Source organism: Anser anser (assembly GCF_964211835.1).
Source record: "Anser anser genome assembly, chromosome: 22".
NCBI classification, from domain to species: Eukaryota; Metazoa; Chordata; class Aves; order Anseriformes; family Anatidae; genus Anser; species Anser anser.
In genome coordinates, this window is record NC_139743.1 from 7,871,938 (window position 1) to 7,894,309 (window position 22,372).

Genomic DNA, 22,372 nt, shown 5'->3' on the forward strand with positions numbered 1-22,372 from the left:
GGACAAGCGGCTGCAAGACCCCAGCGGGGACAGGACCCTGCACCCCCCCTGCTGCCGGGGCTGGCAGGATCAGGCCCCGGCCGCGGGCGGGCAGCGGCTGGGCCGAAGGGGTTAACGCCGGGAGAGTAACAGGCTGGAGTTGACACTTGGAGGCAGGCGGGGCTCCCGGCGCCTGATTGGCCTCAAACCCCATCCAAAAGTGCTTTTTTTTTTTTTTTTTTTCTCTGCTTCTTCTTCTTTTTTTTTTTTTTCTCTTTCACTTCTCCTCCTCCCCCAGCCTCTGGCTGGCAGGGGAGGGGAGCGGGGAACAGCGAGAGATCAAAAATAAACCTCTTATGTCAAAGCCGGGGGGAGAAAAGTATAAATACAGCGGGCTCCGCAGCCGGCGCGGAGCAGCCGTCGCGGGGCCGGGCAGCGGGAGCCCGGCGGGGCCGGGCCATGGGGCGGCGGGCGCTGCTGGCCGGCCGGGCCCCGCTCCACCTGCTGCTGCTGTGCCACGCCTGGGCGCTGCCTCCGCCGCCCCGCGAGGCTCAGCCTCCGCCGGCCCGGGAGGCTCAGCCGGTGCTGCCCGCCCGCCTGCCCGCCCCGTCGGGGCAGCTGGCGCTGCGGCTGGCCGCCTTCGGGCGCGCCGTCGTGCTTCGCCTCCGGCCCGACGCCTCCTTCCTCGCCCCGCGCCTCCGCCTGCAGCGTTTGGGAGGAGGCCGGAGGCCGCCGGGCCGGGCCTCGCCCCGCCGGGGCTGCTTCTACGCGGGCACCGTCGAGGGGCGCCCCGATGCCCCCGCCGCGCTCAGCCGCTGCGGGCCGCCCGCCGGGCTCCGCGCCGCCTTCCTGCTCGACGGGGCGGCCTACGAGCTGCTGCCGCTCGGGACGCCCGCTCCCGGCCCTCCCTGGCGCCGCTTGCACCGCCTCCAGCGCCGCGCCGCCCCGACGGCCGCCCCGACGGCGGCCCGGCCCCGGCCCCCGGCAGCCGCCGGCCCCGCGGAGCCGCTCCGGAGGCCCCGGCGCTTCGTCTCCGAGGCGCGCTACGTGGAGACGCTGCTGGTGGCCGACGCCTCCATGGTGCGCTTCTACGGGGAGGACGTGGAGGTAAGGGCCGTCCCCATCCCCGTCCCCATCCCCGTCCCCCCCTCCTGCCTCTGTCCCTTCCTTTCCCCCTCCCCGCCACTTCTCCGTCCCTCCTGCCCCCATCCCTCTGTGTCCCCCCTCCTCGCTCCCCGGTGTCCCCACCCGTGCCGTGTCCCGCTCCCACCCGGCCCCCCGTAGCCCCTAAGGCACGGAGGAGCGCCCAGCAAGGGGGGGAGCCCGTGTTCCCCCCACCCAATGCTGCACCCCGGGGTCCTCGGGGGGCCCGGAGCCAGCAAGGGGTGGCCCCTTCCCACCCCGGCGCCTGGTGGGGCAGGGACAGGCAGGGACAGCCGGCGGTGGGCTGGGGACCTGCGCTCTGTCCCCACTCTTGCTTACCATGTAGGAGCCAAAAGTCCCTGGGCAAAGGCTGCAGGGGGCTCAGTTGGTGTTGGGGACCCTTTCCAGAGCCGGCACCCACCCCATATACCTGCCTAGGCTGCGTACTGCAGTGTCCCTTGTGTCCGGTGTCCCCATCCCTCTCTGCAGGGACAGAGCCGTGCTGCAAAAGGGCCAGGCAGCAAACGGCACAGTAACAGCCCCGCTCCCGAGCCACCTGTTAGCAGCCCAGCAGATGCACTGCGCTGCCCTTTCCCCATGCCGCCGCTGCCAGAAGCATTCCCTGCGTGGACGCGCTGCCCCCGGCCAGGCACCGCGGAGACCCCCCGCAGCGGGACGGCGTGGGGACGTGACCCCCTGGTGCCGGGGAGCTCGAGCCCGGGAAATGCCAGAGCAACTGCAAATGTGATAAGGACAGGGCTGATCCCTCGGGTCTGCTGCGCACTTCTCATCGCAGAGGGGCTCTCGGCAGCACCAGTCGCTGATTTCGGGGACCTCCTCCCAGTGCCTCAGTTTCCCCAGCTCTTGCATGGGGGAATCTCCCCAGCGTTGTCCTGTGCCGTGCCCCGCTTCCCTGCACGTGCTGCCCTGCTCCTGGCGGGGAAGGCTTGTTTGGGTCCCCGCGTCCAAATCCAGGCTGGCACGGTCTGAAATCCCCGGGGCTTTGCAAGTGACAGGCGTGCACCGAAAGTGCTCGTCCTCTGCTGTGGCTGGCGGGGTACAGGGCTGGTGGAGGAGCCCTTGGAGCTTGGTATGGGTGCCTGAAACCTGTGTGGCTTTGCCACTTCTGCCCGCTTTGTCCTTTTTTCTGTCGGCTTCGTCCAGCTTCTCCACTCCTAATAAAGCAGTGTTTTAATTCCAGCCCTGCTCGGGCAGTGCCTGACCTTGAGAAATGCTGAGCCCCGGTGCTCCAGCTGATTTCAGCTGTTGTTCCGGGTGTTCAGCATCACTCAGGCTTTGCCCTTTGCTCACTTTTGCTTGCGTAGCCCCGAGCAGGGCTGGCAGGAGCTCCAGAGGGCTCAGTCTCCAGATAGCAGGGGATCAAGGAGCAATGGATGCTGCACTTGGAGACAGCCCCCCAGAGCTTTCAGCAGGCAGAACAGTTTTGCAGTGGAGCAACCCAAACCTTTAAGCAACAGGCAAGTAAATGGTGGTGCAAATGACTCTTCCAGTAGTGTGAAAGCGGTCCCAGATTTCCCCAAAGGACAGGAAAAATAGCATTTTGCATCTTCCTTCTGCAGCCACGTGGGCACAGGAAGATTTTAAAGCAGCACCCAGTGGCCTGCAACCTGCTGCAGCTGCTCTGATAGATTTTGGGGTGGGAATCCTGATAATGCCCAGCTTGAGATAGAGGAAAAAATAACACCCCTGTGGGCACATCAGTGCCGTGGCAGCTCTTGAAGGTCTTGAAGGCAGAAGGCTGCTGAGCTGCAAGGGGCTGAAATGCTGGAACTGTGCCCTGGCTTTGCTGGGAGAGCCCTGGAGCATGAGCGATGCTGCAGGGCAGATGCATGGCAGCTCCCCCCTTAATTACCTTAATAATTAGTTTCCAGTCTGCTCGGCTCCTATTTTACTGTCTCCTCTTTGTCCCGAAGAGGAGTGTCTTTGCAGCGTCTCTCAGGGTGTTTCCTGGTGGAAAGGAAGCTTTTAGAGATCTCGCTTAGGATGAACAGGGCAGTAACGTTTAAGTACTTGGGAGAAAACTTCAGCCAGCTCTTGTGGCAGCTTCTGCACTTAGAGCATTTTCCCCTCCAAGCGTAGCAGTAAAAAGCAGCCAACAAACACCTGCTCTATTTCTGTCTTTTGATCTCAGCAACACAAATACAGGGAGAAACTCCCAACTCGGGGACCAAATAGCCTGCTTGCTTCTCCCTAAGGACCTAGGTTTTGGGAGCCAAAAAAGTGATGGCTCCCTTGTGCCAGTGAGCTCTCACAAGGAGATGCCCAGGCAGCTGCAACGTTGAGTCAGAAGAAGCCATATTTACATAGTGACTTTTCTTCCCGTAACCACACTTTGATTACTAAATATTTATTGAAGGCCACAAGCATTGTTTGTATTTCCAGTTACTTTCTTGCATAAGCTGCAAGAGATCAAGCAGAAGATAGTCACCATGAGATGCATTCAAGCATTGCAAATTATAATCAATGTCATGCTGTTATTAGGGAAATGCTATTAGTGATTTATTTTTAATCAATCTGTGCCATGGATTGAGCCATTATAATTCAGCTGTTAACCAAATTTAGATAACAAGAGCTTAATTCTGCTTCCATCAATGCTCATGTAAACCGGGAGGAAATTATGAAGTGAGAGCAAAACCAGGCCTGGGATTTGGGGATTTAATCCTTCTTCTGGGTTGATGACTGCAGGAGATGGGGGGTTTGGGGGGGCATCGGCAGCAGGGCAGTGCTGGGCTCTACCACCTGTGAGCACCCAGCAGGTCGTGGAGGACTTTATGGGATGTGAGCGGTGGTGAACAGAAAGTGCTCCCCTATATAGAGAAGGGCGCGAGTCCCCAGGATGGATGCAGAAATTATTCTTTGTGTTTTTCCTGCAGAGAACCCAAGATGATTTTTGAAGGGGGGGAAGACTATGTATCCCTAGCAGAACTAAGTGGGGTTCTTGATTACGGAAAAATGAGGCAGGAAATGGTGCAGGGCTTAATTCCTCTGATGTGCTGGAGGCTGCGCCCCATGCAGGCTGCGCTTGGAGCAGTGCTCAGCAATGCCCAGGGTCTGTCTGCGACCCCGAAAGCAGCAGGCAGCCACAGAAACTGGCCGCAACGTCCCCAGCCAGTTGGCAGCAGAAGGAGATCTCTGCCGTGGGATTTCTGTCCCCAAGAGACCAGGGGTGAGGCGCATTTCTAAGCCTTCCTCGGCAAATGGGATGGCTGCTGCCCGCTTTTCTTTCCCTCTTCGTTGATGCAAGGAGCCTGTATCCCGTGCCTCCAAGAGCTGGCACGTGAAGGCAGTGACCAAGGGCCACAGCAAAATGAGGTTGGGCCGATTAAGCCGGGATTCCTCTCCTGACTTTTGTGGTTTTTCCCAGGCAGATTTATGAGGTTTTAGGAGTGCTGTTGCAATTCCTCCCCTCTAAGACCAGCCGGGTGCTGGAGTGTGTGGCCCCGTGCATGGCATGGGGCACTGCTGACCTGCACCCAGGCACTGCCAGGGTCCTGCTGCCACCTCTGATGCTCAGGCCAGCTGTCAGAGTGACCTGGAGGTAAAGCCAAAGCCACCCCAAGCCTCAGTTTCCCTTGTGTCCGGCTCTTAGGCTTGGTTAAGATACTTTGCAGCTTGAGCCTTGGAGCTCACTTAATCCCTTGACAAAAGGAGCCAACCCCTCCTGAGCCGATCCCAAGGGATGGGATTAACAGGGATTTTTGCAAAGCAAAAGGGAACCTGCACCGATCCTGCCCTCCACCAGCACCGCCTGCGTTTCCCCAGACCTAGGTGCAAGGGGACGGAGGAGCCCCGGCGCGCGGCTGCGCGGGGCAGGAGGGGCGTGCACCCCCCGAGCATCCCCTTGGCAGATGTGCTGCTCTTCTCCTCTTGCCTTCCTCCTCGTAATGTTAAACAGCTGCCGAGCCTCAGCCCTGCCGCTGAGTGCTGATTATAAAGGGCTTCGGTATGAAAGGCACAGCACGAGGGGAGTCCTGTTCGGGCCGCCCCCTGCAGCCCCTCGGGGACGCGGTTCGCTCTCCGCTGGCCCATGCAGCAGCGCTGCCGTGCCTCCGTATCCCTGGCCTGGCAAGGGGCAGCTGCTTCTCTCGTGGGACAGCCCCAAATATCCGGCAAGGAGGGAAAAGAGGGGTGGGAGAGGAGGAAAATCAAGGGAGAAATGGGAAAGGGATGGGGCAGCCAGGCACGGGTGAGGTGCGGCTGTCCCCCTTGCCCCCAGCTTGTCCCCCTGTTTCCCTTGGCTGCCACCACTGATTTTACAGGGCACCCAGGCAGATGTTGTGGGAGGCAGGCTGAAATGTGTTTTCACCAGTTGTTTTCAAAAGCTGGGCAGCCCTCACATCTGACCCTGTGTTTTCTTCCTTCCATCTGTCCGCTCTCCAGAAATCTCAGCGCTTTTCTTCTCTCCCCCTACAGAAATGCTGGCTTCTAGGGCGAAGGGAGGGGAGGGGAAAAAAAAAAAAAAAAAGCAACCTTATGAACAAACAAACAAACCTACAGCCCTAGAGCAGGCCAAGCACAGCAGTTAGGCTCCGCGGGTGTTTTTCCCCAGTGCAAGCTGGGGAGCGTGTTGGGGGGAGGCGAGCCGTGCCGGGGGCTGCACCCTGCCATCCTCCTGCACTGGGTGGGACCACGGCATTAGATCATCATGTGCATACCACAGCAATAGTGTCGGTCTAAGAATGGTTTATCCTCCCCCCAGGTCCCCCCCCCCCCCCAAAAAAAAAAAAATTATAATAATTTTACAAAACAGTTTGGGGATCTCTGCAGCCTTCAGCTTCCAAGTGCTTCCTTTGAAGATGAACGTAAGTAGAGATTTTGCAAGAGCCTGTATCAGAAAGCGCAATCCTTCGGCATTGGCAAGTTGCAAGCAATCACTCCAGTTCTCTGTGCTCCAACTTATTTATTTTTTTCATTGCTGAGCCTCTTCGCCGCACGTACAGCTTGCCGCTGGCAGTCCCGTGACCTGTAACCACGTCAGGCAGCTGCCTGGGTAAGGGCTGCGTTGTCTCCCCCAGGATCGAGTCCCCCGCGGGTCTAGATAAATAGTTTTCTCCTTGCGAAGTGGCTGCCGTGCAGTTTGCCCGAGCAGGGTTCTTCCTCCTCCCCAGGCACAGCAGCAATGCCGGTGGCGCACGTGTGCGGCTCGCTCGGGGCTTGGGTAGGAAAGGGCAATGTCAGGGCTGGGGTAGGAAATGGCAGTGCTGCGGCAGGAGGAGTAACAGAGCTGTGGTACGGGCACTTCGGGGGGAAAAATGGTTGAATTTGGCCTTCTTGGGAGCAAAACGAGCCAGGCTGTAGAGATCCTTGTGCCACCTCTGCAGGGCAGGTGGAGCAGAGAAGGGATGCTCCCGCGATCCGTGGGGGCTGGCACCTCGAGGGGCTGGTTTTGCGGCCGTATTTACCAGCTGGACAGAAATCCTGCCAAGATCTCCGAGGGCGCAGGTTGGAAATCACAGCGGCACCTTGCAAGGAGACAGAAATCAGCCCACGAGCCCGAGCGTTCCCTCCTAGGTGGCTCATCCAGCCTCTTTGCAAAGGCACGGGGAAGATGTGAGGAGCGGGATTCGGCTCATCTGTAGTCGGTCGTTGGCCAAAAGAGCAAAGTCGGCCTCTCCTGAGCCCTGGGGACCCCGTAGCTCATTTTTAGCGCCAACTCCGAGCCCTTGGCCAAAGCAAGGAGGGATGCAGGTGGGCTGCTGCTCTCCCCGGAGCAGTTGGGGTCCTGCATTGGGCCACCCGAAACCCAGTGAGCTCCTGCACGGTCCAAGGACGGGTATAAATAGACACCAGATGGTGGAACAAGTGAATTTGACCTTTTAATCCGTGCTAAATAGCCGTTTGTTTGGTTCACTTTACATCTTTCCAGCTCTTTTTGGCGCGTTGCAGATGGAGGGCAGGCAGACGGATGTTTTCCAAGCCCCCGCGTTCCCGCTACTGAAATAGTTTCTTGGCTGGGCATAGCCCCACAGTCACATCCTAGGGCTCTGAGAGCTCCCAGGTAAAAAAATACAGACTGGTGAGACACCTGGAAGGGGATGGACAGGGACAGGGCAGGATTTGCTCCAAGGTGCTGGATGATCCCGTGATTTTTAACACCTCTTATAGTGCTTGAGCAGGAATGATGGCATTAAGGTTAGCTTCTGTGTCCCAGGCACGTTTTGTGGTGCACGTATTGACCTTAAGACTATTGTAGAGAGGAAAACCTCCCCGCAGTGCAGTTGGGAAGAAGTTGCCCCTTTTTCTCGCATCGTCCCCTCAATGGCTGGCGATGCCGCATGGTTTTACACGAGCACTCTGGATGCAAAGGAAATGGGAGGCTGTGGACCTGCAGAGCATCCTTCTAGGTCCTCCCAGGGGTAATTTTAGGAAGGCTTTGTGCTATTTTTAGGTAGGTTCCCAATGGACTTCCCCATGGGATAGACAGTTCCCCCGTCCCCTGGAGCAAGTGGCTGCGCTCGCAGGGACCTCGTCCGCGTTTCTGGCCTCGGCGGTGACTTCTCCGCGACATTCGCTGCGTGTTTTGGCCCGGGACATGAGACACACACGGGGGGCTCCCGCCGGCTCCGTGGGCTGGCGGTGCCGCGGCGGGGCGACCCGTCTGGGGCCGGGAGAAGCCACTTTCTCTTTCCCAACACTCGCGTGTTGTGTAATAGCCGCATTTTTTTCCCCTGACTCCGGGTCTGTGAACGGGTGCCAAGCAGAAGAGGAATGTCGATGCTCCGATAAGATGTTTACATCAGCCTAAACGTTGCTGGCGCACTTGACATATGAAGTAACCGCCGGCTGTCCCAGCCGCCGAGCAGAGGATGCTGCTGGGAGAAGCCCCGGGGTGGGAGCGAGCCCCATTCACGAGCAGGGACCGCGGTGGGAAGGAGCCGCACGCGGCTCGGACGCGTGGGCCGAGGCCAGAGAACACGTTCAAGGAGTAACAGTGCCGAGTGTCGTGGGCAGAAAGCGTGGTTTGTGGCTGCGGACATCGGGTTCGGACCCTGCCGACCGGCACGGGCAGGAATTTTGCAGCAGCAGGAGGGAAATTTGCAGCAGCGGCGGCTGTGCACGCACGGCGGCCCCTGCCCCGGGGAGATGAGGGCAGGGTTAATGCCCTGGGAATATGCAGGAGCACTGGTGAGGACACGTGAGGCTTTCCCACAGGGTCCCTGGGTGCAAAGGGTTCACGGCATGTGACAGGCGGAGGCTGGAGAAGGGGACAAGGCAATGACCACGGGGTGGAATCGTCCTGCCCGTAACCTGCCGCGTCCTTCCCGCTGGCACAAGCTGCACAGCACCGTGTGCCAGGAAGGCAGCACCTCGTCCACCAGCCCAGGTGGTTGCATGGCTCCGTAGGGACGTGGTAGGCTTCATAAACGGGTCTGACTTCTCATTGCCTAGCAAAACTGAGAGTTGCCCCGAGCAGATGCGAGGTACACCACGCACCCCCGTGGATGAGGTGTCACCAAGGCTTTTCCCATCCCTCTCCCTCCCTGCAGAACCACGTCCTGACCCTGATGTCCATGGCAGCCCGCATCTACAAGCACCCCAGCCTGAAGAACGCCATCAACCTGGTGGTGGTGAAGGTGCTGGTGGTGGACGACGAGGCGGCGGGGCCGGAGGTGTCCGACAACGGCGGCCTCACCCTGCGCAACTTCTGCAGCTGGCAGCAGCAGTTCAATCCCCTGAGCGACCGGCACCCCGAGCACTACGACACCGCCATCCTGCTCACCAGACAGGTCTGCAGGGACCCCTGGCACGGGCTCGGGGGGAGATGAGGCATCGAGGTGGCCCTGGAGGGAGGGGAGAGCACGGGATGGAGCTCCCGGTGGGGATGAGCCGAGCAGATCGTGGGTTGGTGCTTTCTGGGCACCAAGTTTTGGGTTTCCCCGTCCTCACCCCTCTTGGTGCTGCCTTCTGACAGGATTTCTGCGGGCACCAGAGCTGCGACACGCTGGGGGTGGCGGATATCGGCACCATGTGCGACCGCAACAAAAGCTGCTCGGTGATCGAGGACGAGGGCCTGCAGGCAGCCTACACCCTGGCTCATGAACTGGGTAATGCACAGCCTCTGGTGTTTTTTCTGTTTTGTTTTTTTTTTTTTGTGTGTGTTTTATATTGTTTTCAGCCCAGCACTGGCATCTCCACTCTGGGTACCAGCTGCAAAGCCTGTCGTGGCACCGGGGGGGCTTCAGGCACCAGCAGGGGCTGGTTTATGTGAGCAAACGTATTTACAAGTGCCAGAGCTGGTAGAAATGGGTGCCTTATTCTGGTGTAACTAAGCTGTGACGAGCTACGGCATGGGACCAGGAGCTTCTCACCCTTGTTTTGCTCCTAGAGATCTGCTAATTTGGGTTGTTTTCCCCAACATCTCATGCATCATTGCGTTACAGCAAGCAAGCATTTTGTTTATCGCTTTGGATTTACGGAAGCAAATAGCATTTGCAGCCGTAGGAAACGGCAGGTGACTCACAGAGGTGCTCCCTGCTCCCCAGGCCACGTGCTCAGCATGCCCCACGACGACTCCAAGACCTGCGAGCGGCTCTTCGGGCCCCTCGGCAAGCACCACATGATGGCCCCGCTTTTTGTCCACCTGAACAAGAGCCAGCCGTGGTCGCCCTGCAGCGCCATGTACCTCACCGAGTTCCTGGACGGCGGGCACGGTAAGGCTCGGCAGCGGTTTCCTCGGTTGCTCGGGCTCCTTGCAAGCCCTGGAGGGGTTCGTGGGGTGGAGGGCACTCAATCAGACCGCAGGCTGAAGCTCTGGTCACCTTCTCGGTGCCACCTGTGGTGTCAGGATGCATCTCCAGCCTAACTCTTGCACCTCCTTGCTGCTTGCAGGCGACTGCCTGCTCGATGCCCCGGCCAAAGCCCTCTCCCTGCCCGCCGAGCTGCCTGGCCGAGGGGCCCTCTACAGCCTGGACCAGCAGTGCCAGCAGATCTTCGGCAAGGACTTCCAGCACTGCCCCAACACCACGGAGGAGGACATCTGCGCCCAGCTGTGGTGCAGGATGGGCACCGGGGAGCCGCTGTGCCACACCAAGAACGGCAGCCTGCCCTGGGCCGACGGCACCCCCTGCAAGGGCGGCGGGCTCTGCTGGGATGGTGCCTGCCTGCCCCAGGACGCGCTCCAGCCCCAGGTACCGGCACAGCTCGGGGGGACGTGGGGCTGCCGGGCTGGGACGTGGATTTCTGGGGTTCCCAAATCCCCATCCCATAGTCTCTGGGATCATATTGGGGTTTGCTGGGTTTATATTCTGGATATCTCCTCCGACAGCACTGTGCTTTTTGCTAATTTGTGTTAGAAGCGCACTGCTGCGCGTTCACCAGGCTGGTCCTAACCAGAGCAAGCAGCCAGCAGCTCTGCAATTAACTCTGATTAAACTGATGTATTTATTTTTTTTTTTTCCGGGGGGTATTAGCAGCAATTTCTGAGCCAGCCAACAAAGCGCAAACTTCCAGCACGCGAACTCGTGGAAGCCGGCAGCAACTTCACGCAAAGCATGTGCTTAAGTGCTTTGCTGGACCAGGGCCCCGCTTAGCGGCACGGGGAGAGGAGCTGGGGGCGGACGAGGGGAATTTTTGTGCCTCTTCCGCCCCTCTCAGCCCCCTGTGGCCTCTTGCAGCCGGCGGTGGATGGCGACTGGGGCCCGTGGAGCCCCTGGGGCGCCTGCTCGCGGACGTGCGGCGGCGGCGTGCAGTTCTCCCACCGCCACTGCGACCGGCCCCGGCCCCAGCACGGCGGCAGGTACTGCGAGGGGCAGCGCACCCGCTACCAGTCATGTCACACCGACGAGTGCCCGCAGGATGGTAAGCCACCCATCTGCTCACCCACTCCCCTCTCTCTGTTTCTCCAGCATCCTGTGATTGCTCTGCAGTCCGTCGGAGGCGGTTTTGGGCAAAAGCCGTCTGCTGGGGGCTGCGATCCCTGTGGTCGGGTGGGAGGCACTCAGCGTCCCTCCTCCGTGTGCTCCCCGCGTGCTCCCCCCATCCTCGGGTCTCTCCTGTGTCTCCGCGATGGCAGAGGAGGATAATGGTTCCTGACTCCCAGCCCAGGGCTTTGGGGTCACATTTTTGCCTTTCCTTCCAGGCAAGAGCTTTCGGGAGCAGCAGTGCGAGAAGTACAACAGCTACAACTTCACCGACCTGGACGGGAACCGGCTGGAGTGGGTCCCCAAGTACGCCGGGGTGTCCCCCCGGGACCGCTGCAAGCTCTTCTGCCGAGCCAGGGGGAGGAGCGAGTTTAAAGTCTTTGAGGCCAAAGTAAGGTGTCTCGTGATGGCAATTCCTAACGCCCGTCCCTACCCTGAGTCAGAGCAAATCCCTGCAGGCAGCCGTGCCCTGACTGCTCCTCCTCGCCCTCTCCTCCCCAGGTGATCGACGGGACGCTGTGTGGTCCGGAGACCCTCTCCATCTGCGTGCACGGGCAGTGCATCAAGGCCGGCTGCGATCACGTCGTCGGGTCCTCCAAGAAGCTGGACAAATGCGGGGTGTGCGGCGGCAACGGCTCGACTTGCAGGAAAATATCCGGCTCGCTCAACAGATCCAAGTAAGGCTCAGGGGAGAGCGGGTCCGCAGAGAGGGGCTGGGGGAGAAGAGCAGCGCCAGGCCGTCGGAAGGGAGCAGAGACGCGTTTGTTCCTCTCCAGGCTGCGATCGGAAAAGCTGCTCTCGCTCCGCAGAGCTCCTGACCCGGCAACATCTGGCCGGGGAGCTTTGCTCGCTCCGTCCCTCGCAGCCAGCCCCGGAGCGCTGGGCAGATGTTCACAAAAGCCCAGCGTCTGCGTAAGCGCTTCCTACGCTCGCCACAGAGGAAACAAGACCAGGCCCGGGCTTATCAAAGAGCAGAGGCAGCGTTTCCACGGCCGGGCTCCTGCCTGGCTCCCCTGCCCCTACCCCTGGTCCCCACCGCTGGTTCTGGGGTGTCTCTGCATGGAGCAGGGGGTGCTGTGCAGGACCTGGCTTACGGTGCTGGCTCTGGAAGCTGCCGTGGTGCAGAGGGGTAAATTGGATATTTGGGGCTTTGCGTGTTTTGCTCTCAAGCAGCAAAACCAGAGAGGGCCTGCTTCTGCTTCTCACTGCTGGGAAACAGCGTGATGTTTAGGAAATCCTTCCCCTTCCTTCCATTCTGTTGCTGGACCGGGAATATTGGGAATCCTCCAAAGCTATGTAAAGACGTTTTGCTTTCTGCACCCGAAGCATTGCGCCCAGCTGTGGGCTGCGTCTGCGGACTCAAGGAGCCACCGGGGTTTGCAGCCCTGCAGACGCGGGCTGAGCTCATCCCCAGGCTCCAGGGCTTCGCTGCCTTTACTCTGCGGCAGTCTTCTGCAGGGGGAGCTTATCTCCGAAAACCATAGCTGGTGCTGACACCCCATACGGGAATAAAGCCGTTGCCCGGAGGAGTTTACGATAGGAATCCCTCCGCAGTGCAGGGAGCCTGCTTGAGGCACATTTTGAGGGCTGATTCAGGATATAAATAGCTCAGCTTCTCCCTGGCTTGGGGTGAGGTTTGGTCCCAGGACGTGGGCTTTGAGGCAGCTGCTTCCCTCGCCCAAGATGCTTTGTCAGGAGCCGGAGTTCATGTGTCCCACGGAGGCTTTGCTGAACAGATAGCAACCAAAGCCCAGCACATCCCATTCCATGTGGCGAGGTGACTCACACAGTCAAATTAGATTTCCTAAATGGTTTCCTTCCAGGGAGCCAGATGAATGGAGCTTCCATTCTCCTATGAATTGTTTGTGGTTGACTAAGGAGAGATTAGCGTGGTAGCTACGGCCAAGAAGAGATCCCGTTAAGATCGGGGTTATGGAGGCCAGGGCGACTGAGAGCAGGGTTTGACCCGAAGGCTTTGCTCCAAAATACTCCGACCGTAATTACCGACCGCAGCATCAACCTGGGGAATGCACACGAGACCCCTGCCGGCCCCGTGGCACGGGGCGGCACTTTTGGCACGGCTGCCAGTCGGCATTACAGCACTGCAGGCGCTGGCACGGGTATTTTTTGCTGCCCCGGTTCTTGCTGCCTTCTAGGAAAGCCTTTCCAGTTCACGCCAAGCCATCTGCAGCCTGCGATGGCTGTGCTGGTAACTGTTTGGCTCCTGATCTGTTTTTGGCAGCGAGGTCTGGCCCCCGGACCCACCCTGTGATGCGCCCGCCTCTCCCCTGCCCCACTGCGCCTTCAGCAGCGACAAAGTCACCGGGCACATCTGGGCTTTTGGTGCCAAATGCTGCGGCCGTTTCAGACGAAAGGGAGTGCGGGCAGCATGAAAGTAACCGGAATTTCCTCCCGAGGATGATCACTGTGATAATTCCTTTGATTGCGTTGCTCGTTTTTGCATGTAATTTAGGGATTTCTTCCAGCCTGGCGCACATCTGGCACAGCCGCAGCGCCCTGGGATACTGAGAGACGGCTTCAGAGCCGTGATCCCTCTTGGAAAATGTTATCCCCTGCACGGGCCTCCTCTCAACAGGCCCAGAAAATAACCGTGTCGCTTTGCCCCACACAGGTACGGCTACAACGACATCGTCACCATCCCCGCCGGGGCCACCAACATCGACATCAAGCAGCGCAGCCACCGCGGGGTCCGTCACGACGGGAATTACCTGGCCCTGAGGACCCTGGAGGGCAAGTACCTGCTGAACGGCGACTTCGCCATCTCGGCCATGGAGCAGGACATCCTCGTTAAGGGGACCATCCTGAAGTACAGCGGCTCCATGACGACCTTGGAGAGGCTGCAGAGCTTCCGGCAGCTCCCCGAGCCGCTGACCGTCCAGCTGCTGACCATCGCCAGCGAGGTCTTCCCACCCAAGGTCAAGTACACCTTCTTCATCCCCAAGGACGTCCCCTTCAGCAAGCAGAAGGGCAAAGAGAAGAAGTCGGCCAACGTCATCCGCCCGATGCTCACCTCCCAGTGGGTCCTGGGCGACTGGTCCGAGTGCTCCAAGACCTGTGGCTCGGGCTGGCAGAGGCGGACGGTGGACTGCCGGGACGTTGAGGGCCAACCTTCCTCCACCTGCGACCGAGCCCTCAAGCCTGAGGACATCAAGCCCTGCGGCGACGTCCCCTGCCCGCTCTGGCGCCTGGGCCCCTGGTCCCCCTGCTCCCAGACGTGCGGCGAGGGCGTGCGGACGCGCAACGCCTCCTGCGTCCACTACACCGGCACCATCATCGCCCCGGAGAAATGCAGCTCCCCGGGGCCGCCGCCGGCCACCGCCGCCTGCCTGCTGCGGCAGTGCTGAGTGGGGACGGGACGGGACGGGGCGATGCTCCTGACCCCCGGGGATGGGGACACAGATGCCCTCAAGGACGATAGCCGCTGGTACCCCCGTAGTTCATCCCCCCCCATCAGCATCTACCTCAGAGGGGGGAATAACGGCAGCAAAAAAGGGGAGGAATCGCTTCTTTTTTCCTTTCTGGCTGGCTGGGGCTGCGGGTCGAGGAGGGCTGGGGTGGGTGGTGCTGGTCTAGGATGTGATAAATTTGGGGTTTCTTTCCAAAAGCGCCGCTGCGCGGGTCGGGTCAGGTCGCTGTCCCCGCCATGCAGCAGTGTGGGTGTCTGAGCACAAGGAGCGTTTTATCAGCTGTGGTTTCAGCTGGAGATAACTCCCTCGTTTGGCTGGAAGAGGGAATGAGCTGAGGGCTGGGCTAATCAGTTGTGGCAGCTTCTGCTGGATTTATCATCCAGGCGGTGACAAACCTCTGCCTCCAAACATCCCCCAGCACCCGCCGTTGTTCCCTGAGCCGCAGCCCCACCAGGAATTCTTGTCTCCACGCCTCCATTTCCCCAGCTCTAAAACCAAGGCTTAATTACACCCGATCCCACTTGCAGGGTTGCCACAAGGATTAATTAAAGCTTCTGCAGTGCTCTGGCTGTGAAACGCCTATTGCTGTGCCCCATTCCCCTCTGGAAGGGCCACTTGGCCGTGCCACCATCCCCTCTCTTGTCTTCCTTGGCTCTGTGCGCTGCATGCTCACTTTATCAGCTGCGCTTTTAGTTGCAAAGATAATTTGCTCATCTGGCTTGCAGCAGGACCGAGCTGAGGGCATGCGTTGGGTGGGAGGCCGGGCTGTGGGATCGTCACGCTTCCTGCCGGATTTATCACCTCCAACACTGCAACCCCCCCCTTCCCAAACATCCCCAGGACCCGCAGATGCCGAGTGAGACCCAGCCTCTCCCACCCCACCGCAGCGACCGGTGCCACCGCTCAACCCTGATTTCCCGAGCCTGGGGCGCGTGAGGATGCTCAGATCCAGCGTTTGGCTCCAGCCCCGCTTAATTTGGGACTGGAAGGTCTAAAACGGAGCCTCGCAGGGCTGGAGCTCCTCCTGCCCAGCAGGGACCGGCTGGGCCCCCTCTCCCAGCCCGGACGCTGTCTGGCCGCGGCGCAGATGCTGCTCACTCGCTGAACTTTCCCCTTTTGAAGCAGTCGCCTCTCGCTGGACATGTGTTGGCAGCAGCCGCTGCCTTGGGAGCTGGGCTGGAATCCGCAAATGTTTTGTCATGGACATCGTGCCGTGAGTGGATGTCTCAGCGTCCAGAGGCTCCTCTCTGTGTGCCCCTTGCCGCTTCCCTGCGGATGGCCAGGCATGCGTCTCCCCCCTTGAATTCCCAGGGGGAATGGCCCCTCCTGTCTGCCTTTCTCCCATGGCAGAGGGGAGTGGGAGAAAAGGGCTGGAAACCCCAACCTGGATTGAGGAGAGCAGCACGTCCCCGCAGCAAAAACACCCGGCTTCGCTCCTGCTGGCTGGCAGCAGCAGGAGGACTTGGATTCGCTACATCTGTCTTTCCCCCTCTGCAAAACGAAGCGGCCTCGTGGAGCTGCTTTTTGTCCAGGAGCTGCTCTGAGCACGGGAAATACTGCTGCAAAACGAGAGGGCGCTTCTGCAAGAAGGGCTGGGGGGCGATAAGATGTTTTCACCAGCTTGCAGGTGACCGAATGGCAGGTCCACCTTGCGAACCGTGCCTTTGGGAGAAATTCTTTTTGCCCCCTTTCCAAGCAGACAGCCTGCCTTGTCTGCGAGGAGGCTCCGGCGTGGAGATGTGACGCTGTGCTGAAGCTCTGCGGTAGCAGGGAGAGGGCTGAGGATTTTGCAGTCGGCGTGGACCTCTGGGTTTGGAGCAGGGGGTTCATCTCTGAGCTGGCGTGAAACCCTTCCTGGTGCTGTGCCCACCGTGCAGGATGGGACCGGGGGCTGAGCCACTGGCCAGAAGCCCGTCCCCTAACCTAGGCTCGGAAAGCGGGGACGTTCGCCCCTTCGGTGGCTGACCCTTCTCAAAGCCAAGGGGCGTATAACCAGGGAGCAGAGGGCTGAGGGTTTTGGCTTGGCTCTTTTTTAGAAAAGAAAAAAACAAAGGCCAGCTGCGGAGTTTGGATGCAGAGCTGCTTGGGCTGCAGTTCAGACCTACCTTCGGGCAATGTTCTCTGTCTGCTAATTAATCTCCAGGAATTTAAGGCCTCTCGCTCTAACAAATAGCTGGATGCTAAAGTCATGTAGCCTTGCTGGGTTATTTTCTTTTCCCCTTTGCATCTGAGAGGGTTTCAGCTCAAAGGCGAGCATGTGTTTCCTCTCCAGCGTTGTAACCAGCATCCATTTAGGATGGGTCAGAAATTTCAGCCTGAGACGGTGCCAAGGAAAACGTCCGTATTTATCAGCCCCGCGCAGGAGTCTTGCACGCCAAGGGCCTCTTCCAGTTTCTCATATTAGCTGTGCAGCCTCTTAGCCAGAGCTTCCCCTATGCAAAAAAACCCTCCCTGCTGCAGGCAAATCCCGCACTGTGCCTGTTTTCCCCTGGCACCTCCCCGGGATGTCAAAGGAGCAACCGCAGGAGCGCGGCTGAAGGTGCACATCTGTGCAAGGGCAGGAGGCTCCTTGCAGAAAATGCACCCGGTTTTGATCAAAATGCACCCGGTTTTGATCAAAATGCACCCGGTTTTGATCAAAACGCACCCAGTTTTGATCTTTTCTTGCTTTTCCAGCCAGGATGCTGATAGGGCCCTGCCTGGGGCTGGGGTGCGGGGTCTGGGTGAGGTGTGGGGTCTGGCACGTGCTGTTCCCGTCCTGCCTTCCCGTAGAAACACGTAGCCTTTACGCTGATTAAGTCCAAGAGGTTATATATTAGGATATATATGTGTATATATATGTTTCCCTTCAGTGAAGGATTGTAGCAACGTACTGAGCCTCTCGTGTTAGGTATTTATTATAAATTTTTTGTTTTGTACAGTAGCTGTCTGGAAATGAGAAGAAAAAAGGGGAAAAAAAAAAAAAAAAAAAAAGACTGTCTGTGTTTTATCATGCTGCTCCCACGTCCCCGCTCCGAAACCCGCGGCGGTGCCGGAGAGGGGAGGTCTCGCTCCGCGTGCGGCCCGCGTGTTACACGGCGGGGGGCTCGCTCCCCCGGCGCGCACAAATCAGGGCGAGCTTTGCAAGCGGAACAAATCCGACAGAAGTGAGCTCGGGACTTCGGTTGCAAGGGGAAAAAAAAAAAATACTGTTTTCTGATTTTATCTTTTTTTCTTTGTTTTTGACTTTGAGAACAAGTCTGTTTGTGACTCTGCCTTTACCTCTTCAATAAAGGATTTCCTGCCAATCACCTTCTTGTATTTTTTTTTAACGCTTTTCACAGGATGTTTTCTGTCTCTGTCCCAAAAGCAATATTTAAATCTCCCTTTCCAGTAGCTTATTCTGTTTTAAATAAACAGTTAATTCAGCTCTAAGATGCTGAACCAAAACATCATGTGACAGAGCTGACAAAACCCAGGGAGCAAGAACGCTTCCCCAGAAGTTTGAATCGTCCTCTGTTTTGCAGCCTGCTATGAGCAGCCACCTCCTCCCTGCGCTTATGTACGCGCAGCCAATTCTGCTGCTTACCGGGAGGAAACACAGCCTCGGGCTAAAACAGGAGGGTTGCTGGCTCCTTCGCTTTTTATATTGCAGTGAGACCTCGGTGCTGTTTCTCCGTGTGCAGCGCCGTCCTCTGAAACGCAGGGCTGCTGAAACCTGGCACGTGGCGGCGCAGACCTTCCAGCTATTTTGTTGGGCTGTGTGGGCAGCGATATCTGGCCCTGGGATGTGTCACTGCAGCCCTGGGCACAGGACGCGTGACACCCTATTTATAACCCTGTGGGACGCTCGCTTCAGGTGCCTTCCCTTGGCCCCCCGTACAGCTGGGTCCCGTTTTCCAGCTCCTGCCCCGTCTTGTCCCCCACCTTTTTGTCTTGTTGCCATCGTTGGCTTCGAGTCAAATAATTGGGATTTCCAATGCCAAAGGCTTCGGAATATTAACGGGTAGGAAAAAGCCCCTAATCAATCACAGCCGAGCATCGTTACAATCTGGGTGTTACGAAGTTAAAAAGGAACGGGGGCATCAGAAAATAAAACTTACTGGAGCTTCCCAGTCACCGTGTCCATGACGGCACCCCAAAAAGAGCGGGGACTGGTGGGCAGAAACATGCTTCTGTGGCCTTACTGGGGAGAACGATTAGGGGCAGCCCAGCTGCTGCTGCTCCACCCCAAATCCAGCAGCATTTTGGGCACGGTGCAGCCCCCGCTGGCTTCATCCACGTGGATGCAGGGCACTTCGCTCCGCCACGTCGTGCTGGAGGAGTGTGGCACAGAAGAGCTGTTTGGGCAGCAGGAGAGGGGAGTTTCTGAATAGGATCGTGATTGATGGAGAAACACAGCCCAGCTGTCGAGGGGGTGATAGAAGCCAGGCTCCGGCATCCCCGACGTCTTTAAAACCGGCGTCGCTCAGAGGATGCGGGATGGGAAGGGGGGTTCTGTGCCACAGGCACAGGCATCACAAGTACCTGCTGAAAGGGTGTTTGTTCGTGTTCCTGAGCCTCGTCCCTGCAAGGGCTGGGTTCCCCAACCCGCATTACTCCTGGATAGCTGCTCCCTGCGTGCTCTTGTGCTCATGCTGATCCTTGGTTTCCTTTTTCCTTTTGCTTTCCTCTCTCCCCAGTTTAAACCTCTCCTCCCCCTGTTAGCAGGCAGGAGCTGCACGCTCTTTCAGCCTCGTTTTGCTGAATTTAGCCAGCCAGGCCCATGGCACGAGGTGCCCTCCTCGTGCCCCAGGAGGCTCCGCGCGGGGCTGGATTTATTGTCCCTGGGCAGAAGCAGCCACCGTGTCCCAGCAAGGTCACGCCAGCACCTGGTGCTCCAGCCATGAATCCTTCCTCACTTCTGACGGAAACATCTTTCCTGGCGTGTCCTAGGACCATTACGCCTGGTTTAGGCCGTTATTTCCAGCTCAGCTGACATATCCTGCTCTTTCAGCCCCTCTGCTCTTCTAGATCTCTTTCTCCATGCGGATGCCTGATAAATTCATACTCAGTCGCCCAAGCGAGCTGCCTGATTCCCAAAGGTGCTGGCTGACAGCATTTCAGAGGGGCTGCTGCAGTTCAGCACACCTCAAGGACAGGATCCCGGGTGCAGAGAGGACAAAACCCCCAAACCCTGCCCCAGTGCCCCCACAGCTGCAGCCCTTGGCACAACGTCCCCTCCTCCCCATCCTGCTCCGCAGCGCTCGCCCAGGCTCAGCTCATTTCCAGGCTCTTCCCCTGACCTCCCGCTGCTTTCCTTTCGGGTGCCAGCTCCGGGCCTGATCCTGCACGACAAGGACAGCTGGTGCCTTGAGGCTGGCACAGCCAAACCCCGCGGGGGGCTCGCAGCTGGCCCCTGATGACAGAGCTACCTTCCCTGCAGCCGCCGGCAGCCTCGAGCGCGTCGTGTCCTTCACAGGATGAGCCCCAAAGCTGCACTTGCACAAAAGGAGGGGGCACCGGGAGAAAACTGGGGGTTGCCAAAGTGCTCGGCAGGGTTGGGGTGGTTAACTGAGCCCCAGGGAGCGCAGCAGGCAGGAGCAAGGAGGGGACGGTTCCTGCACGCTGGTGGCAAGCAAGGGCAAGGCAGCGGTGCCTTGAGGGTGGGAGCAATGCAGGGAAGCTGCGCAGGGCGCTGGGAAGGTGTCGTTTGGTTTCTGTGCTACGGGGAGCATCCTGCACGGAGCAGAAAAGCAGACTCATAAGAGCACGGGATCTGCTCCTAGGGCTGCTGAAGCAAAGGGAGAAGCATCCTACAGCAAGGGGGTGAAACAGCCCCGAGCCAGGGATCGCCCGTTCTGGGAGCTTGCAGGTGGTGAGCAAACCAGGAGGGGAAAGATTCAAGGATCCAAGCCAGAGACCAGCCCCCAGAGAGAGGCTGAGCATCTTTAAGCACGTCTCCAATGCATCCTGCATCAGTGCCCTCTGCATCCTGCTCGGGGCAGGGAAGCCGTGCGGCCAACAGCAAGTCCCACTGGGGCTTTGAGACCTCCTGGTGCAAAACAGACGGAAGCAGCGAGGAAATCTGCATGAGCAGCACATTTTATTTTTTTATTTTTTCAGCAGAGGCAATCAGGAGAGGCGCGAGCACGCGGGCAGCTTCCTGGTGGAACAATTCCTGTGCGTGCAGCCGGCACACCGGAGCTGGACCTGCAAACCATGAAGGTCAAACACGTTCCCAGTCCTGGAGGTTTGGCAGCAGGAAAAGCAGAGCTGCCTCAAAGGGAAGCTGTCCCGGACGGCTGAGCTGCCCTAGGAGCTGCCGGCGCTGCCGACACCGCTCTCGCTGCAGGCTTTAAGCCTCCAACGTTTTCCAAAACGCTCAGATCTCACCTGTTAAATGAGGCAAGGCATCAGGAGTTTGCATCTTGTGTACGAGCTGCAGGTGGAGGCCAGGAGCCGTCACGATGCTGCCAGAGGTTTCTCTTAACTTCCCCGCTGGTGTTTGTACCTGCGGAACTGCAGCCAGCCCGGCCAAGTTACGGTCCCAAGCAATAAACGAGCTCGGGCTCGCTCTCGGTAGATGCGGAGCAGATTTACCACCAAATTACCCGGGTTTCATGTCAAACTTTTTCCATCTGTGTCAACGACTCGAGCTCACAATGTTGGAAAATGTGCTTAAGAGCAAGTCGCCTCTTACGGGAAAGCTCTGACTTTGATCTTTTACGCATCTGGGAATATTTTGTTTATTAAGTGTGATCCCCGGAGTGGATTTCCACAGAGCCTTCACGCAGTTTTCTACAAAGGCTTTGGGGTCGTGAGGATTTTGGGTAACGCTGTGGGTGCCATCCAGCACCTTGAGCCCCACCTTCTATTGCTCGTGCATCCCAGTCGTGCTCTGGGCTGCCTTGGTCCAGCACGGAGGCAGCCCAGGATTTACTGGCAGCTGAAGCCCAAACCCATGAGCGTCCCATGCAGGGAGCCCCCGACGCTCTGCAGAGCCTGCTGACTGCCAGACCCACACGATTCCCACACCCAAAGCCCCGCTGCTAATTGGAAACCTAACGGGGCAGGTGGAGAACACGGCCAGGAGCTGGGAGGTTGCATGGGAAAAGGAGAAAGGGGAAGAAATTAAATTAAGGTGCTTTTTTTGTTTGTTTGGGTTTTATTATTATTATTATTAATTTATTTTTTTTTTCAGTCTGGGCTGATCGGTTTGGCTGCTGTAACGGCTAGGTGAGCTAATGCAGCCACCAGTGCATGCACCCAGAAGTCCCCCTTGCTCACCCTCCTTGTTTTTGGTGCTTTGCGGGGGAAATCTCGCTGGGGTGATGTTGGTTTGCTGTCGTGCGCTCACCCAGCTCCTGGGGCCACGCACTTTGCTCGCCGGGTGCTCAGCAATGTAAAGAATTAATTACTAAACGAAATAAAGTCAATGCATTGTTTCACCGCGTAGCTTTATGTCTTGGATGCACGCAGCAGGTTCAGCAGCTGTTGATTTAAGGGCGGTACTTGTAGGGTTTGGTGATTTTGCTGCGGCACCGTGAGCACCACGCTGAATCTTCCCAATGTGAATTTGGGCGTTCGGAGCCGGCCCCTCACCTGCCAAGCCCACGGCTTGCTCGAGGCCAGGCTTGGGCAGGACAGAAGCAAGGGCAGCGACCCACCGTCACCTCCGCTGCATGAACCCGGGGCTTTGTACGCGAAATTATCCCAAATCGGCGTTTCGAAGCGATGCCACAACGCGCGGCACCCGTTTCTGCAGCCAGCAAGAAAAGGCAAATCAGATCGAGCGCCTTCAGGAAATGGCATCGGCTGCACGTCCGCTGAACCCACTTGGTCTGCAGCAGCGTCACCACGAAATGCCCTCGGCTCTGCACTTTTTGGGGTAGCATTTGGACAGCAGGGATGGTAGCCCTGATTTTGATTAATCTTTATTAAACCACAGATAGACAGGACCAGATTCTTCCTTGCCTTGCA

The 22,372-nt window shown here is 58.4% G+C and overlaps 1 protein-coding gene across 1 annotated transcript; it reads left to right on the forward strand.

Annotated features, from left to right (window-relative positions):
• Positions 1-246: 246 nt before the first annotated feature.
• On the forward strand, positions 247-17,721 carry ADAMTS8 (ADAM metallopeptidase with thrombospondin type 1 motif 8). The gene is made up of 9 exons (XM_083808448.1): positions 247-1,086; positions 8,631-8,870; positions 9,056-9,188; positions 9,627-9,794; positions 9,973-10,271; positions 10,758-10,941; positions 11,222-11,394; positions 11,505-11,680; positions 13,636-17,721. The coding sequence occupies exons 1-9, from the start codon at positions 439-441 to the stop codon at positions 14,366-14,368; spliced, it is 2,754 nt and encodes a 917-aa protein (XP_083664574.1). The 5' UTR covers positions 247-438; the 3' UTR covers positions 14,369-17,721.
• The last annotated feature ends 4,651 nt before the right edge of the window (positions 17,722-22,372 follow it).

Bases quoted from the DNA above. Each gene is read 5' to 3' on its own strand.
- ADAMTS8 (XM_083808448.1), top strand. From the start codon at position 439: ATGGGGCGGCGGGCGCTGCTGGCCGGCCGGGCCCCGCTCCACCTGCTG. The intron at 9,795-9,972 runs GTAAGGCTCGGC...TGCTGCTTGCAG, and splicing joins GTTCCTGGACGGCGGGCACG to GCGACTGCCTGCTCGATGCC. The intron at 10,942-11,221 runs GTAAGCCACCCA...CTTTCCTTCCAG, and splicing joins CGACGAGTGCCCGCAGGATG to GCAAGAGCTTTCGGGAGCAG.